Source organism: Schistocerca americana, chromosome 3, assembly GCF_021461395.2.
Source record: "Schistocerca americana isolate TAMUIC-IGC-003095 chromosome 3, iqSchAmer2.1, whole genome shotgun sequence".
Classification (NCBI taxonomy): Eukaryota; Metazoa; Arthropoda; class Insecta; order Orthoptera; family Acrididae; genus Schistocerca; species Schistocerca americana.
The window spans coordinates 187,503,934-187,522,920 of record NC_060121.1 but is presented as its reverse complement, the minus strand read 5'-3'; the positions used below and the strand labels follow the sequence as shown (position 1 = coordinate 187,522,920).

At 36.4% G+C, this 18,987-nt stretch overlaps 1 protein-coding gene across 1 annotated transcript in view; it reads right to left on the bottom strand.

Annotated features, from left to right (window-relative positions):
• Window positions 1–2,482: 2,482 nt before the first annotated feature.
• The window catches only part of LOC124606705 (methanethiol oxidase-like), a 119,438-nt gene continuing 102,933 nt past the window's right edge, over window positions 2,483–18,987 (bottom strand). The window contains exons 9-11 of the mRNA XM_047138734.1: window positions 14,437–14,582; window positions 14,154–14,276; window positions 2,483–2,856 (exon numbers count right to left, since the gene is read on the bottom strand). Coding sequence (XP_046994690.1) covers window positions 2,805–2,856; window positions 14,154–14,276; window positions 14,437–14,582 — 321 coding nt within the window. The 3' untranslated portion in view covers window positions 2,483–2,804. The remainder of the gene's footprint in view (window positions 2,857–14,153; window positions 14,277–14,436; window positions 14,583–18,987) is intronic.

Here is an 18,987-nt window from a genome sequence, read left to right as displayed (position 1 = left end):
TGATTCGTTGCAGCTAATTGAGGTTAAGTTTGGTGTCGAGTTAACAAATTTGTTTCGAAATGTGCTGACTTCCACTTACTTTTTATTCAATGGTCAGTACTAGAAACAGACTGATGGAGTTGCAATCGGAAGCCCGTTGTCACCTATTGTGGCCAATTGGTTTATGGAGGACTTTGAGGAACGTGCAATGGAGTCAGCGACCTTGAAACCTGCGTGTGTTTTTTTCAGATATGTAGACGATACTTTTGTTGTGTGGCCTCATGGTAATGAGAATTTAAACCGGTTTTTGGAACATCTGAATTCAATCCACCCAAATATTCAGTTGACTATGGAGATGGAAAAGAATGGATGCCTTCCCTTCCTTGATGTGTTGGTCAAAAGGAAGACTGATGATGGTACATTAACTGCTCTTCCAAGTCCTTTGCTGTCTCTGACAGAATTACAATGTCATCGGCGAACCTCAAAGTTTTTATTTCTTCTCCATGGATTTTAATACCTATTCCGAACTTTTCTTTTGTTTCCTTTACTGCTTGCTCAATGTACAGATTGAATAGCATCGCGGATAGGCTACAACCCTGTCTCACTCCCTTCCCAACCACTGCTTCCCTTTCAGACTATCAAGCAACCTTTTTAACACAGATGGTGGATTTTGTTTAAATGCTGCTTGGAATCTGGCTCTGTCTCTCATCAAAAAACAGAGGGACAGAATTAGTGCTACCTCACCTGTTGATTAATAGTAACTATCGCTATTTCTGATGTTAGTTATCTTTGTTTGTGTTGACATTTGTTATGTGTGTGGTGTCTTCCTTGTTTCTCGTCTGTGAACCAATTTACCACATGTCTTCCCTGTGTGGATATCCCAGCTGAGCTTTTGATCTACATGAAATCCTAATAATTTTAGTGTTTTGTTATCATGACTACAATAGCTTCAGTTTTACTATCATTCTTCTGCTGTACATTTGCTTCAAACCAAGTAGTGCACCTCTCCATTGTAAACAAGCTATTAATTTCGTGGTTTGGCAGCATTATGGCTGCAGCTGCAAATTTTGCATCTTGTGTTCTTTGCATCTTTCACAGATCTTATGAGTTGTTGAATTTTTGCTGGAGGCCTGAATACTGAATTGATTTTATGCCTCTGTACAAGTTGGCTAATCTTTCCTGTTACTGAACCACAGAACGTAAAAATATATATATATATATATATATATACTTCTTCATGTCTTCCTCAGAAAGCTTCTGTTTAGAACACTTTGGTGAAATAGCTTGCAAAATCTGTTCAGCATTTCAGTCATTTTCTTTGAAAACTTTAAAAAATTACTAAAACAATCAACAGTAAGTGCTTCAGTTCTTTCAGTACATTTTTAATGTCTGAAATGGCTTTGTCTAGGTGCTCCAGGGTCTTCTGAACAGACTGGTTCTGTTCTGGTGGACGATAGCTGGTAGTATGCAGATGCCAGATTTCAGCAGACAAGGGTGTCACAAGGAGCAGTGAGGTGCCTGTGTGAGGCGCCTATATTGTTGGCATAACCCAAGAATTCTTCCAGATTCACATCCATGAGGCCAGACAATAAATGTCTAATGATAAAACAGGCTTTGCAGGAGCTGTGTCCAATGTGACATCCTCAGGGTACTCCATAAACTTGAGCTAATGGGCTTCCCATTCTGACTCCACCCATCTGATTGAAATACTCTCCACCACACAAAAAATATGATTGCCAGAATGTGCTTAAATAAATCCACAACATTGGCACAGAATAACTGGGAGAGGAGATCTCTGAAGTTTGATGGGAACATGCATGAATAATGAGACCCCATGAAAGCTGACCATCCCATCTCCACCTCCAAGATGCAGGCTTTTGATTCAGCTGATGAAATTCATCTTATAGTTGATATTATGCAAACAGTAACGAACATTTAGAGTTGAGGGCTGGCCAGATGTTTTGCACGTCTACAAGTCAACAATTTAGTGATGCTCATAATGGGCCTTAGGGGTGTGTCCTCCTCGCGAACTTTTGGAAAGTGTAAAATAAATGTGATCGAGGTGCCCAAGAGAGATTTATTAATAAGATCCTGTTCCAATTGAGCAGCTCCTATGTCTTCCTGATTATTCTGGCTGTTGGGTCCACTGATAACTTTTGGTGCATTTCTCAAAGATAGCCATCAAGATTTATTTCTCTTGCTCTATAGCATGAAATGTTTTGAGAACTTGATGATATGATGATGTCTGAAAGAGTCACATTCACCTACAGACTAGCAGTGCAGCAGTTTAAACTGTTCAGACAACACTGACGTTATGTAACAGTTATGACAGAACATTGCATGAAAATGTCATGACTGCATAGCAGCTGAGGGTACCATTATGAAGAATTGTTGTAAATTTAATATGTTGTGCATATAAATAAAATTTTGCAAGAAATTACAAGAAGTATGTAGGTCAGACTGTTCGTACCGCTTACTCATGCTGGAATAATTAAGAGTGAGCTACACAGCAATGCGATTTATTTCTTCAACAGTGAAATACAAATTTTAAAATGAAACATACAAAAAATTCTAAAATCTCAGAATACAGCTTCATTTAAATTAACAGAAAATAATGTTAAAGTGTTTACTGGTCATAAATGTTTCCTCTGTTATTTGCATAGATATCTCACTTAAGTATTAGTTTGCTGATAAGTGCAGTTTTCCCATTATGGTGTGATTAATCCAGGTAAGCTGAAGCACGATGACAAACTATCACACACGCAATTCCCCAAGTTTCTGTGAGGGCCTCGTTAGTACAACTTGTTTCATGGTGGATTTGCAGATCACTCATCGCACACCAGCCAAATGTCTGACGTACAGTCACCGCCTGGATACCTGCAACAAATAATATTTTCATTAGCTTGTGAACCTACAATATCAAGTGTAAGTGGCATGACAACTGATAATCCCAAATGACATACTTCACAATACTATTCAAGGTATCACATAACCTATCAATAATCAATTTCAAACCAGAACTACAATGAATGAGATGGAATATGTAGACAGGCACTCTCCCAACAGCACTCCTAATTTGCTGATTGGAAAGCTTTTAACTTAGAAGATTCCACTGTCAGAATCCTACCAAATGTTGGAGCTGGTGCATGAAGATTTATTAGAGTATCTAGTAACCATACTGGATAGACTACTAAGTTCATGAAAATAGTTTACCAATATATTTGGCAAGATCAAGGTTACATGCAATACCAGGATGTAGCTCACTAGCACAAATTTGATTGACATTGTGGGAGAGTGCATTCCCTCTGGTCCTGCATACTTAGCAGCACGTGGCACAGTGGTTAGGACACTTGACTCATATTTGGGAGGACGACAGTTCAAATCCCGATCTGGTCATCCAGATTTTGTGTTTTCTGTAATTTCCCTAAATCAGTCCAGGCAAATGCTGGGATGTTTCCTTTGAAAAGGGCCCTTCTGTAACGCAAGCATCTGCTCCATCTCTTTCTGTATAAGGACCACTTTCATGAGTGACTCAAAGGCTGTTTACCTGTCTGCCTTTTGTATATGTCAGACATCCAAAATGTGTGTGAGGCTCGGATGGGACATTTAGTTCTAATCTTCCTTTTTCTTAGCAGCAAAATATGGTCTCAATGTTCCACTATTCACAGCTTGTTTCAGTACAGTTAATGTGCACAATAAGTGTTGTGTGTGTGGGGGGGGATTAGACTGTATCTAATATTACATTGAGGGTGCAGTGTCCTCCAGAAGATACGGGGACAGCCTACATAGAAGAGGCCCGAGTTGCCTGCAACTTGGGTGCAACTGAGTTATGACAAGCTACCTAGAAAAAGTGACAAGACCTACTTTATACTTCCACCTTATGTCATGTAAATAGTTCTAAGGTGGACATCCATCTGTCAAATGCACGTATAAGCCAACACATGGTTCCACTCTGACTGTATTGGCACAGCACCACAGGAAAACTATCAGACTACAGTCGCACCTAAGAACAGTCAAATTGGACATTCTGTAAGTTACGTTAGCCATCATTCACTGAATTCAGGACTCTCAAAGTGTTCAAAACCTGGTCAGCATAAGTCAACGCTGAACTACTGCCATAGGCTTCCTTCATACTACTGTTGTACGTCAGAATGATATTCCAAGAGAATGCGAAAATTTTTATGGTTTCCCTGGGCAGTGCCAGAGCAGTATCTATATTGGAATGAGAACTCCACAGAACATTCGATGTTGCAGACAGCATGATCACACCATTGAGCCAAATTGCCACACACCACCTGAGTTGGAGGACCTAGATGATGAGGCAGCAAAGTGACGTCAAAGACAAGGGAGCATGAGGTCATTCTGTTGAACATGCACACTGGAGTAACAATGCCATGTAATATGCAGCAATGGCTTTCCCACATGGAAACTGTAGAAATAGCTAAAAGGAAAGCATGAAGAGCAGATTTGGGCACTGTGGCATGGTATAGAACACAGACAGGTTCCGGAAACTGGGGCACATTTGATCACTCTTGGCACATGGTTATGTCATCGGTGTAGGGTGACTGGTACCGTGACTTCCACAGCTTAGTTTTATATGTGCCATGCCAAGTACATTTTGTGAATACAGCACAGGCCTGCCTACCCACTCATCAAATCGGTGATGTTTTCTGCTGACAGTTTGGGATCAGGTGCATTTGATGAAGCACATGTTCTATCATGACCTGCAGGAATTACCAGGCCATCTGAAATTTCCAGAACCAACCTTCACAGTAATTTCCAGATTTCAGAAAGCTCAGTTTAGCATTGCAAATAAATGTACAGGAGAGTGGAATTTTCAAAGTAACCTACATCTTGTATCTCTGGATTTGGTGAGCTCACTGAATGTACACTCGACTCAATCATTTTTTTACAGGACACAGAATTTGCAAAGTCATCTTGAATACTTTGGCTTTAAAGGAAGATGCAGAGTGCAGGAATGATGAGGTACAGGCAATGTCACATATTATTGAAGAAGTCCACAAAGGTGGTGCCCAGGGAGGATTCCCAGCATATATTTAGGTAACAAATGTTCATACACTTGATTCAGTCCATAACTTTGCTACTTAATTTAGGTATGTAATTTCTTATTTTGGTTTTACATCTTTGGTACGAAACTGTCATCCTCAGTAACAAAAACATTGTATTTGGTGATTGTATCACTCGTCATTTAGATGGAAAAGAATAAACAATGAGATTGAAGTACAAAACAATAGGCCTACTGATTTAAAAAGTTGATGAGAATGCCACAAATTGCCGTGAAACAGTTTGAACTCTTTCTCAAAAAAGTGTTACCACGAATCAAAACATTTTCATTGGGATTTAGGAGACTAGCATTTACCCAATACAATGAACTTGATCAACACTAATCTTTCTCCCTACAAAACAAAGTGTGAGGATATGTGATGAACATATGCTTGTTACCTAAACAAGCCTGGCTCAATGAATATGTCTAAGAATTACTCCCAAAACTCTTCAGTTAAACCTGAAGGTATTTTAGTCATTCATGGTCTGAATTTAGAAATGTTTTAGGCACACGAGAAGTGAATGTTGTAGCAAAAATATTTTACAAAGCTGTTACAAGAAAAGAGTTAATATTTGTCCAGGTTTACTTTATTATGAGAAATCCTTTGATAGGATACATCATAAAAAATACTGAAATTCTTAAAAAGGAAGAAATTTTTATCAGAGAGGTTTATCCCTGTTGTAGAGATAATCTAGTTCTGAATTAAGGCAGTGTAGAAGACACTAAATAATGAACAACTCCATAACCATAGGAAAAGCTGTCTCACAATCTACAATCACTACACTACAACTTCAAACTGAGAATAATAATACCTTCCCCATTCAATCTGTTGACATGTGTTTTTATATATGTGCAATTTCTTAGGAAACTTTGCAGTTTCTTCTACTATTTCACTCTGATAAAAATTTTGATCAATAGATCAATAAGGACTGAACATACAGATCTCTTTTTAACATATCTACTGTGGAGAAAACATGTCTCCCCCTGGAAGACACCCTACTGCTGCCATTTCCAGTACATTTTATGTGATGGTTTCATATTGTGTTGCTTTGATGTCAAAGTGGAGTATTGCCAGAAATTTTCATACATTGAAACCATCTGCAAAATATTTACTTGGAAGCGATACCCTAAACACAATACTTATTAGTTTCTTACCTGCAGTTATTTATAGCATTGCTTCTTGGGACACTATTTCAAGACAATCACATTCTATTTGGCACAACTGATAACCAATACACAGCATATGTGTTGCCTCTTCTATTAATCATAAGATATGTGAACAGACCCCCCCCCCCATGAAGGCCGTTGAACATTGTTAGATTTGTCTGTCAAACTAGGACAACAACAGTATAATGAGCACCTAACAATCTTTCTCAAAACTTACTAGAGAGTGATTTCCAATTGTAAATCTAAAATACTATGTTGTACCACATTAAAACTGTATTCACTGTTAAATGATCACAATACACCTTCCACATAATCATGTTACATATTTTGCATGTGAAAGTCACTTATAAATTGCATTGTAAGAAAGTACAGAAAAAATAGTTTCAAGATCATTCCTCTAACCAAATAGCAGTTGAGGGAAACAATACATACAATATCTGATGGTCATGCACTTCCACATAAGCATGTAGCCTCTTGTCAATAGTTTCTAGACGCCCCATTGAATTCACTCTTTCAATGAAAACTAAACTTAATGACATAGTAAATGAAATCTCTATAAAGGTCTGTAACCATACTATCTGTGCACCACATCACACAATTTTCAACTGCTGCATCAAGAAGCTTCTGGTTCTCTCCTGTAAGAGGCATGCAGAATTTAGATGGCATTATCTATATCCAGTTAATAGCCTTTAAGTCTGTCTGCTATTGATCTGCTCTGGTTGTTTTCTTACACTTCACATGTGAAACCCAGCATTCAATGAAATTGATGTAAAAGAGTATCTGGAGATAAGGATTTGACCACTGTACAAGAAAATTCTTAAGATTTTAGGCTGACTTAAATGAACACCCTGTACGGGACCTAATTACCTAACAGTGTGCTATCTTCTTTGGATATTTCAAATCTCATGTTTACAGTCCAAAACAAATCACTGTCTGTGCTGTATGGTTGAATAACACATGTCTTAACATCCCATTAATGCAGATTTCAGAACAAGCCATTTATTTACTCATTCATTTTAAATTCTGAAAGGAAAATAGTAATTCTCTTCCAACTATAGATGCAGCATTGTTTTGTTTATGCAGATGGTTGTGATCTTACACTTGATTCAGTCCATAACTTTGCTTCTTAATTTAGGTATGTAATTTCTTATTTTGGTTTTACATCTTTGGTACGAAACTGTCATCCTCAGTAACAAAAACATTGTATTAGGTGATTATATCACTCGTCATTTATTATTATTATTATTATTATTATTATTATTATTATTATTATTATTATTATTATTATTTCTCTTTCCTGTCTCAGATGATATGTCTGGTTAAAAATGGAAAGTGATGCGGACCTTGATCAAGCGTGACTTCCTTTTAACTGTATGGTATATGTTACATTGCATTTAGGAACTTTTGGGTAATTGAACATGTATCAATAATTACAGATTTCTTTATATATAAAAACAAAGATGAGGTGACTTACCGAACGAAAGCGCTGGCAGGTCGATAGACACACAAACAAACACAAACATACACACAAAATTCAAGCTTTCGCAACAAACTGTTGCCTCATCAGGAAAGAGGGAAGGAGAGGGGAAGACGAAAGGAAGTGGGTTTTAAGGGAGAGGGTAAGGAGTCATTCCAATCCCGGGAGCGGAAAGACTTACCTTCGGGGGAAAAAAGGACAGGTATACACTCGCACTCACGCACATATCCATCCACACATAAGACACAAGCAGACATATTTAAAAAACTCTTTGTCTTTTAAATATGTATGCTTGTGTCTGTATGTGTGGATGGATATGTGCGTGAGTGCGAGTGTATACCTGTCCTTTTTTCCCCCGAAGGTAAGTCTTTCCGCTCCCGGGATTGGAATGACTCCTTACCCTCTCCCTTAAAACCCACTTCCTTTCGTCTTCCCCTCTCCTTCCCTCTTTCCTGATGAGGCAACAGTTTGTTGCGAAAGCTTGAATTTTGTGTGTATGTTTGTGTTTGTTTGTGTGTCTATCGACCTGCCAGCGCTTTCGTTCGGTAAGTCACCTCATCTTTGTTTTTATATATAATTTTTCCCACGTGGAATGTTTCCCTCTATTATATTAATTACAGATTTCTGTAGTTGTATATATATGTTTGGATGTAGCTGTATTGTGTTGATGTACTGGTGGATATTGTGTGGTATGACTCCTGTAGTTGACAGTATAATTGGTATGATGTCAAATTTATCCTGATGCCACATGTCCTTGACTTCCTCAGCCAGTTGGATGTATTTTTCAATTTTTTCTCCTGTTTTCTTTTGTATATTTGTTTTATTGGTTATGGATATTTCGATTAGTTGTGTTAATTTCTTGTTTTTATTGGTGAGTATGATGTCAAGTTTGTTATGTGTTTTTTTTTTTTTTTTTTTTTTTTTACCTCTTATAATGGTTCTGTTCCAGTATAATTTGTATTCATCATTCTCCAGTACATTTTGTGGTGCGTACTTGTATGTGGGAACGTGTTGTTTTATTAGTTTATGTTGTATGGCAAGTTGTTGATGTATTATTTTTGCTACATTGTCATGTCTTCTGGGGTATTCTGTATTTGCTAGTGTTGTACATCTGCTTGTGATGTGATCTACTGTTTCTATTTGTTGTTTGCAAAGTCTGCATTTATCTGTTGTGGTATTGGGATCTTTAATAATACGCTTGCTGTAATATCTGGTGTTTATTGTTTGATCCTGTATTGCAATCATGAATCCTTCCGTCTCACTGTATATATTGCCTTTTCTTAGCCATGTGTTGGATGCATCTTGATCGATGTGTGGCTGTGTTAGATGATACGGGTGCTTGCCATGTAGTGTTTTCTTTTTCCAATTTACTTTCTTTGTATCTGTTGATGTTATGGGATCTAAAGGGTTGTAGAAGTGGGTATGAAATTGCAATGGTGTAGCCAAGGAATTTATATGAGTGATTGCTTTGTGTATTTTGCTAGTTTCTGCTCGTTCTATAAGGAATTTTCTTAAATTGTCTACCTGTCTATAACGTAGGTTTTTTATGTCGATAAATCCCCTTCCTCCTTCCTTTCTGCTTAATGTGAATCTTTCTGTTGCTGAATGTATGTGATGTATTCTATATTTGTGGCATTGTGATCGTGTAAGTGTGTTGAGTGCTTCTAGGTCTGTGTTACTCCATTTCAGTACTCCAAATGAGTAGGTCAATATTGGTATAGCATAGGTATTTATAGCTTTTGTCTTGTTTCTTGCTGTCAATTCTGTTTTCAGTATTTTTGTTAGTCTTTGTCTATATTTTTCTTTTAGTTCTTCTTTAATATTTGTATTATCTATTCCTATTTTTTGGCTGTATCCTAGATATTTATAGGCATCTGTTTTTTCCATCACTTCTATGCAGTTGCTGTGGTTATCCAGTATATAATCTTCTTGTTCAGTGTGTTTTCCCTTGGCTATGTTTTTTTCCTTACATTTGTCTGTTCCAAAAGCCATATTTATATCATTGCTGAATATTTCTGTTATCTTTAGTAATTGGTTGAGTTGTTGATTTGTTGCTGCCAGTAGTTTTAGATCGTCTATGTGTAGCAAATGTGTGATTTTGTGTTGGTATGTTCCAGTAATATTGTATCCATAATTTGTATTATTTATCATGTTGGATAGTGGGTTCAGAACAAGGCAGAACCAGAAAGGACTTAATGAGTCTCCTTGGTATATTCCACACTTAATCTGTATTGGCTGTGATGTGATATTATTTGAATTTGTTTGGATATTAAGTGTGGTTTTCCAATTTTTCATTACTATGTTTAGGAACTGTATCAATTTAGGATCTACTTTGTATATTTCCAATATATGTAGTAACCATGCGTGGAGTACACTATCAAAAGCTTTTTGGTAATCAATGTATGCGTAGTGTAGCAACCTTTGTTTAGTTTTAGCTTGATATGTCACCTCTGCATCTATTATCAGTTGCTCTTTACATCCCCGTGCTCCTTTGCAACAGCCTTTTTGTTCTTCATTTATAATTTTGTTCTGTGTTGTATGTGTCATTAATTTCTGTGTAATGACTGAAGTTAATATTTTGTATATTGTTGGTAGGCATGTTATGGGGCGATATTTAGCTGGGTTTGCTGTGTCTGCTTGATCTTTAGGTTTCAGATAAGTTATTCCATGTGTAAGTGTATCAGGGAATGTGTATGGGTCTGCAATGTAACTATTAAATAATTTAGTTAGATGTGAATGTGTTGAGGTGAACTTCTTTAGCCAGAAATTTGCTATTTTATCTATTCCATGGGCTTTCCAATTGTGAGTAGAATTAATTGCTTCGGTGACTTCATGTTGCAAAATTTTTACTTCAGGCATTTGTGGTATGTGCCTGTTTCTGCTTGTATCCACCGTGCATGCCTGTTATGTTGTACCGGGTTTGACCATATGTTGCTCCAGAAGTGTTCCATTTCTGTTATGTTTGGTGAATTGTCTATTTTAATGTGTGTGTTATCTATTGTCTGGTAAAATTTCTTTTGGTTTGTGTTGAATGTTTGGTTTTGTTTCCTTCTATTTTCACTTTTTTTGTATATTCTAAGTCGTTTGGCCAATGCTTGTAATTTCTGCTTCTTTTCATTTAATTGCTCTATCGCTTCCTGTTGTGAGATTTTACCTAAACTTTTTCTTTTTTTTTCTGACATTCCATTTCTTATAAATTGTGTTAGCTGTCCGATGTCTTTTCTCAGTTTTTCTATTCTGATCTGTAGCCTGTGTTGCCATGCTGGTTTTGTGGGTTTCTTCTGTGTGTTGGTTGGTTCTGATCTCTGCCTAGTGTGTATATTTAGTGTAGTGAGTGCTCCTATATAAACCAGTAGTTGTAACTCTTCCATAGTTGTGTTTTCATTTATTTTGTTGTGTATGATTGTGTTGATAGTTTTTATTGTTGTTTCGACTTGTGGGTTATTTGGCGGTCTATGTAAGAATGGTCTAATGTCTGTATTTGTGTCTTTGTATTCTATATATGTCAGCTGAAATTTTTCTTCTATATCTAACATGTGTGTCACTTCGTGTTCTATTTGTACTTGTTCTGGTGGCTGTCTTAAGATTTCGTTTTCCTCTGATTGTTTAATTGATGCGTGTTGTTCTTTGTTTGTTTTCTCTGGGATGTGAGTCCATTACTGTATTTTCTTCTTCTTCTTCTTCTTCTTCTTCTTCTGATTGCACATTATTTTGTTCCAGTATTTGTTGTACTTGTTGTTTGATACTTTCTAATTCTGACTGGGGTATCCTGTTATTTTTGATTATTACACGGATCTGATCAGCTAATCGTTGTTCTGTTAAAAATTTTAATTCTGGGTATCTGGTAATAAATGTTGTGTATACTTGTGATCTGTATCCAGTTGTGTTGGTTCCCAGGTTTGTTGCTTGGTAATAACAGAACATGAGGTGTCGATTAACTTCATCTAACCATCTCATCCTCTGTCTGTTTTCCTTCTAGGGTAGTTGCAGGAAGCATATCCTGCAAAACACCTCTATTTGGATTTAAATCATTTTCCAGTTGGCTAGCAGTGTCGTTACCATTGTGGGCGGGCATAGGGTTCAAGCGTCGTCCCTGACCATGACGGCGCTTGTCCGAGGCTTCTTTAGTTCTGTCCTGAACCAACTCATCACACTAAAAGGGGGGTTAGACCTATTAGTGGTTTGTTCTTTTCGTCGCCTTTTACAACTGGCAGAACATACCGGAGGCCTATTCTTTTCCCGGGCCTCCACGGGATTTATTATTATTATTATTATTATTATTATTTTATTATTATTATTATTGTAGCAGCAACTGCCAGGGTAAGGTGAGGGTCAGTTCACAAATAACATGCATCAAGGGCTGCAAGCATTTTGTTTTACTAAATATACTTCAGAAACTCCAGTGCTCTCTTACATTACTGTATCAAACCTGATACAAGATACCTTGTATTGAATTTGCTAACAAAACATCTGTCAACCACATTTGTGTCCGATTCCATGTGCAGAAGTAAGGAGGGAGGAGGGAAGGAACAAATGAAGGAAGAGAAAATACAGAAGAAGAGTGGAAAAGAATGCTCAGCATAAACTAAATATTTTTGATCTGAATGACACCACAAAAGTGGGAACAAATGGAACAACAAGGAGTAAGAAGGGGTGCAGCCACATCAGTGAGGAAGTGATGTTAAACAACTGAAAGGAAGATGGTTAAGCAAATAATATTTGAGGACAGAACAGACCAAAAAAGCTTCAATTCATGATGCTTTTACTGTTGTTACTGCATTCATAAACTAATGGTTGGAGGTGATAATATCCTTGACAAAACCTCTACTGGGGAGCTCCATTTTATAGGCACCAATTTTAGATTGTAGTATTGAGACATTTAGGATGAACTGATGAACCAACATTCCTTAAAGATGTCAGTCACTCTAATTTACAAAGAAGTTACTGTTCATTAAAGGCCCATGGTGACTTTCCTATGTTAAGTGAACAGAGTACAAGAAGAAAATAGTCATATTTCATGAAGAGTGAAACAATATTGCAATATTGTTTGTATTTTTCTGTTTGCTACATTCTTGAACAATTATTAATTTCCCCAGGCCTTTAGTTTCCAGTCATGTAAAGCATTTTTGGTTTATTTGTAATGTTAAACCTGTGTAAAATCATAAGCTTTTGATATAGTCCTCCATTATCTTGATTAGAAACAACTGACTGTTTGGCTGCTGTTATGGCAACCTCTTGAGCAGAATCAATGGCAAAAGACATCTTGAACTAGTCTATTCTGTACTGAATGTTCTGTTTTAAATGTGCTTGAAGCAAAAGTCCCAATCATGTGAATGAGTATGGGAAACAAAGTAAAGCCACACAGATGCTATTCTGAGGACCACGGCTGTGATTGCTAATATGGATGGTGATTAGAATTGGGACCATGCTCCCAATACTCTAGTGAGCACAAGCAGATATTAACAGACAATGTCAGATTCCTTCACAAGATCAAGAACTTCTATTCCTATTTTTCACACATTTTGGAAGTTGCCAATGAAAAGAAGTTACTTGATAAACTTATATGGTGAAACAATTTTAGGAATGGCTTCTAACAGCTTCTGAAGGGGACAAATGATCTACTTTTCTCATCCAAACACATTTCATCATATTTGTCACATCATTACTAGTTTCCTAATTTACTGAAATTTTAATTGAAGATGTGTACTTGCTGAAATGTTAAACAAGAGTAGCATATGAAGACTATTTGTTGCAACAATAGGCAGTAGCCAATCTCATAAACTATTCTTCGAACATTTATCGTTTGAGAGAGAATCAAATATTAAGGAATGATTATTAAATAGAGAAGTATGTAAAATAAAAAACTGAAGACCATCAGTGAAAGAAAGAAGTCCTCACCAAAAAGAGATAAACCTGATAAAATCTCACTCTTTCAGTTTTTAAATTTCCATTCAAGATAGTTCTGTAGAAGGTTACTTTGTTCACTTTTCAATAACTGTGACTAATGATGTTCACTAATCTTTCATACTCTTAGCTTCTGAAGAACAACAACTTAAAAGTTTAATAATGGTTCAAATGGCTCTGAGTACTATGGGACTTAACATCCGAGGTCATCAGTCCCCTAGAACTTAGAACTATTTAAACCTAACCACACACATCCATGCCCGAGGCAGGATTCGGACCTGTGACTGTAGTGGTAGCGTGGATCCAGACTGAAGCGCCTATAACCGCTCAGCCACAACGGCCGGCAAAAGTTTAATAACTGCACATATTATTGAATAATGGATAACTGTCTTACAACTACTTCACATTAAATAGTGATTTAACTTTTATAACATGTGTTAACTCTATAGCAAAATTTTCGAACATTATCTCTCCCACTGCTGTGACTGTTGTTAACAACATTGACAGTTTTCATTACATATTAACATTGCTTGATAGCAATTTTGAGATCACAGTACTCACCGAATCTCATGTGCACTGACGGGTCCACCTGTTTCATCTCTGAACTCCACAAGGAAGTCTTTATCCAGAGTGAGGCCCCCTTTCTCTGTGTTTACACGTAGTTTCAGCATGTATGAACCATGTCTGCAAAGAAATGGAAAATGTATGAAAACTGATATACTTATACCATCAGTAACATTGGTTATAATTCTCTTCATGGGACATGTGTTATACAGCAATATAACACTAACACATTTGAGATTGTCAGTGTAATAAGGAAAAAAAAGACTGAATTTATACATACTTGACCATATCAGGATAGAACTGCCAGTCCCAAGCACTGTGTAAAGATGAGGTGACATATAACCTTTTTCCATCCAAACTAAGTTGCAGCATTTGTGGTGAACCATACAGTCTTTTTCCTTTTACAAACAATGGATCAGGCTGTTCCTGGTTGCAAGAAAATGTATTGAAATAGACTTTTAATCACACATACTACACATGCTGTGAATTTATTGAATTGTTTTGCAATATAGGAAAAATTATCCATTATTAATTTATAAATAAACTATACTAGTGAACACAAAGCATTTCAGATCATATGCACCAGGAATATTCACTTTTCTATTAAGAGCACCAGCTGCCAGCACCAATGAACCCAAAAAAATTAAAATTATGCTACAGAGTGTTCCATACTTGATTAATAAAGTAGAACAAGTTGGCAAATATCCAAGAAGTAACACACTTCACTTATGTATGGTGAATAAACTTGGCTGCAAGACTGAACAGACTCATATGTAGCCTTCTGAATCCCAGAAATATGAAAACAAATATAATTTTAAAATTTTTCATAAAAGTTGCCTTTGTTATCAGAATGAGCAATGAATACTTGAAGACATTGGCCAAAAGTAAACTTTCAATTGGTTTTGGGGGGCTGGTTTTTCTTTGGAATAAAATTTTAGAATATTTCACAAAACAAACTTTTATCATAATAGTAAGCAATGAATACAAGAAGAAACTGGCAAAATGTAAACAATAAATTTTTTTAAGAAGATAGTTTACTTTGGAACCACGAGGACAGAGAGTTTCCAACCTTCCATGTGACACATTTGAAACCAAATTCACATTTTTCCTAGACAGTCCCACATCTCTAAACTTTTATGAACTTTTAATGCCTAAAACAAATTATAGTCCTAAAAAACAAGCTAAAATGTGCTTAAAATATAATAAATTTGATATCAAAACTACATGCTGTCCCTGTGGTTCCATTTCAAAACCTCTCATAAAAGCAGCAGTACAGTCTGAAATTTAAGTTACAATGACATTGTATATTGACTTTGTAAAGGGACATCCTCGCCTAACACTACTTTTCCTCAACAATAGTAGTCAATACCAGTAATATGTTTTGAATTTTGGACAGGTCAATATTATCTCAGCTGTTTTACTGAAAAGTTTCATATAATTTTATACACAATGTGATATATTTGAAGCTACAATTTATGAACAGGAATTACTTTCTTTTTGTTGTTACAATCGATATGTACTTGCTCTGAATGTACAGTCTTCTTTTGATACATTTGAAATTAGGAATTATTTGGCACACTAGAAATTTCTATAATTGATTACACAATCTAGTATTGTTTATTATGTTTATTTCTGGATTCATTTATGAAATAATAATTGAAACTAATATAAATTCATTTGTCAAGAAAATTTGTAAACCCTTTGGAATATTGTTATTATCGCAGAGTGAAATATTAGTAAGAATGCCTGTGATGTGATTGGACATATTTTTGTATTTTGGGTGAACAACTTAATTTCTGCTTTGTCAATGTGAACATTCAAAAGACTGTGTGCTACACAAAAATGTGACAAAATAAATTAATGTAATAACAAAAATTCTGCAATGGCAATCTTCAAAATTATATAGATCATTTGAACCATGAGAACCTAAAATGTGAGAATTTCAGCTTCAAGAATGAGACCCCTAGGCAAGAACAACTGGAGCCATCTCTAAAAGAAAAGATAAGGAAACTGAAAAGTTTATTGTAATCTCACTCCTGTCAAATCTTCAGATGAGACTTTGCACATTGGTGAGCAATAACAGCAACTAGGAAGGAGAGTGTAATAACTCCTCTGAATGTCAATGATCTCCTCAGTATAGACACTTTAACAAAAGCCGCACATCACTATCTCCTACAATCACATAGCACAATCTCTGCATCGACTATTACTTTGAATGCTGTAATTGACTGCTACAATGCATTATATTCATAGAAGTATCTCAGTGTACCACTACGTGTGTCTGTCTTGCAACAGAATTGGTGTTGCATCCTGAAGGCACTGGTAGGTATTTAAAAAAAAATAATAATAAAATGGTAATTTCAGGCAGAAACCACTTTTACTCGAAGGGTTTATTTAAGTAATTATAAAATTGTGGCTGTATACTATAGAAAGATGTCCAAAAGGATTGTGGTGTAGACATTTATAACATAAATAATGAGTAGTGTGGGAAACATTTCCATGGAGATGGCTTTGAATCAACAGCAGTAACAATAAAGATAGGCCAGCTCAGGTTAATAATATTTGATCATTGTAAGTAATTGGACAGTGATGATGAATTCTGTCATTGCAACTTCAGGATAAAATCCCTGGCTTGGAAAAAAGCTATAAAATTAGGAGACCTGAATAGAAGCTTTTTAAGCTAAAATATAAATTACATTAGGTATTCTGTCTTGTTATAATGCTACAACTGTACCCAAATAATGTTGTCACCAACAAAAATAACACCTACCTCACAGATTTACATTGACCATGTTACATATTTAAAGAAAGAAATTGGAGTTAGAACTATTCAAAACCATCTCTCTAATCATACACCTCCACTCATCCAGATTAATACAGATCATGGAACAAAGTCACATGGTGACTTACTTGTTAAAGAACAATTGACCATAATGAAAGTAAGGAAGTCCCTGCACACAAATTGATAGCAGGTATATAAAACATTTAATACCAATGAAAAGTGTAGGCATTTGTTTGAAATATTGGGCCAGAATTTGAATCAGACATGTAAAATTGTAAAAATTTTAAGAGAATTAGAAAATTCAAAGAGTTTTAAAATGCTTACAAACATAGTTAAGTAAAATGAAAACCTGAAGGAGATATGTATTCTATACAGAGAGAAAAAACTGCAGTGCTTTCTAACAAAGTACAGAACTTGCAGAAAATTATACAGGAGAAACACCAGTGAATCCAAAAGCACAGTCTTAGGCTGACTGGATAACCATCTGAAGATAACCAGATAGCTTCAAAACTAATAAGTTCCATTTGAAATGTTATGTGCTTCATGTGGATAGTAAACTATTTTAGAAAGAATTCCAGTAATGTCATAGTAGTGTGCACATAAAGTAGTTGGTGGGCCCATACACAATGGCAAGGGGCAGTGTACAACGTGACATACCAGCCAATAGCGTCCTTCAGCTGCACCTGTTGCATACACTTTGTGGTACAAATAGAAAATTTAGCACCAATTTTCATGTCAGCTAAGGCATGATGAGAGTCATCATCATCAGGATTTCCTTCCAGCAAGCCAGGTAGGAACTTGGTGAACGATACGCCTCCATTGGTTTCTGTCCTGGTATAGCTTTTGCCTCTTCACTACATCCCATGTTACTCCTCTCTTCTTGAGATCTTCCATAACTTGGTCTGTCCACCTCTTTCTAGGCTGCCCAATTGGTCTTCTCCCTGGTACCTCCATCTCCAAATACTGGCGTGGAGTTCGAGTCAGTTGCATTCGCTTCACATGACCGAACCACTTCACTTCAGTCTCTAAGCACTCATTCTCTCCTCTGTAGTCAATGTCACCTGCAGGTCTCTCCTTACATAATCATTACTGACTCCGTCTCTCCTAGTTTTTTGTAGAGGTGACCTAAGGGACTTCATTTCACATGCTTGTATTCAACTCTCTTCTCTCTTATTTATGACACAGGCCTCTAGACTATACATCATGATTGGCAGGAGATAAGTTTTATACGTGGTCTGTTGGTCTCTTTGAGGGACCTCCTTGTCCCAGATTAGATTTTGTACTTGTGGAAGAAGCTAGATCCTTTTGTTATTCTGTTTAAGACCTCTAGTTTAGAACTTCCATCGCATGATGTGATGCTACCCAGATAATTGAAGCTTTTCACACATTCGACCTTCTCCCCCCCCTAGTATGATGCGACAAGGTGCGGGTGTCCTGCTCATCTTCATTGCCACTGTCTTGTTCCTACTCACAGTTAACTTGAATTTTTTAAATTTTGTGTTCCAGTAATCTAGTCTCCTCTGAACCTCCTTTTCCGTCTCTCCCAAAATGGTGATGTCATCAACAAACAAAAGCTTTGAGATCTTCATTTTCTTCTTCCTTCATTTCTTTCATGATTGTGTCCATAAGTGTAATAAAGAGTAATGGGGAGAGCAAACAGCCTTGCTGAACATCTCTCTTTGTCTTAAACCATTTTGATCTTCCACCTCCTACTTGTACACTGCTCTCACAACCATTGTACAGCATCTGGACTTTTTAAATTAATAAATCAGGAACATTATGTTTTCTCAAGCATTCCCATATTTTATACCTTGGTACACTGTCATATGCTTTTTCCAAATCCACAACCACCACTATCAAGTCCTTTCCCTTTTTCCAGTATTTCTCCATTAACTGACAGAGAGAAAATTAGATCTACTGTTCCCCTATTACTTCTGAACCCATGCTGTTGTTCCTCAAATTGGTGTTCTAGAATTTTCTAGAATCTTTTTTCTATGACCTTTTCCATTATCGTAAGGCTGTGCGAGAACGGTGTGGTTCCTCGGTAGT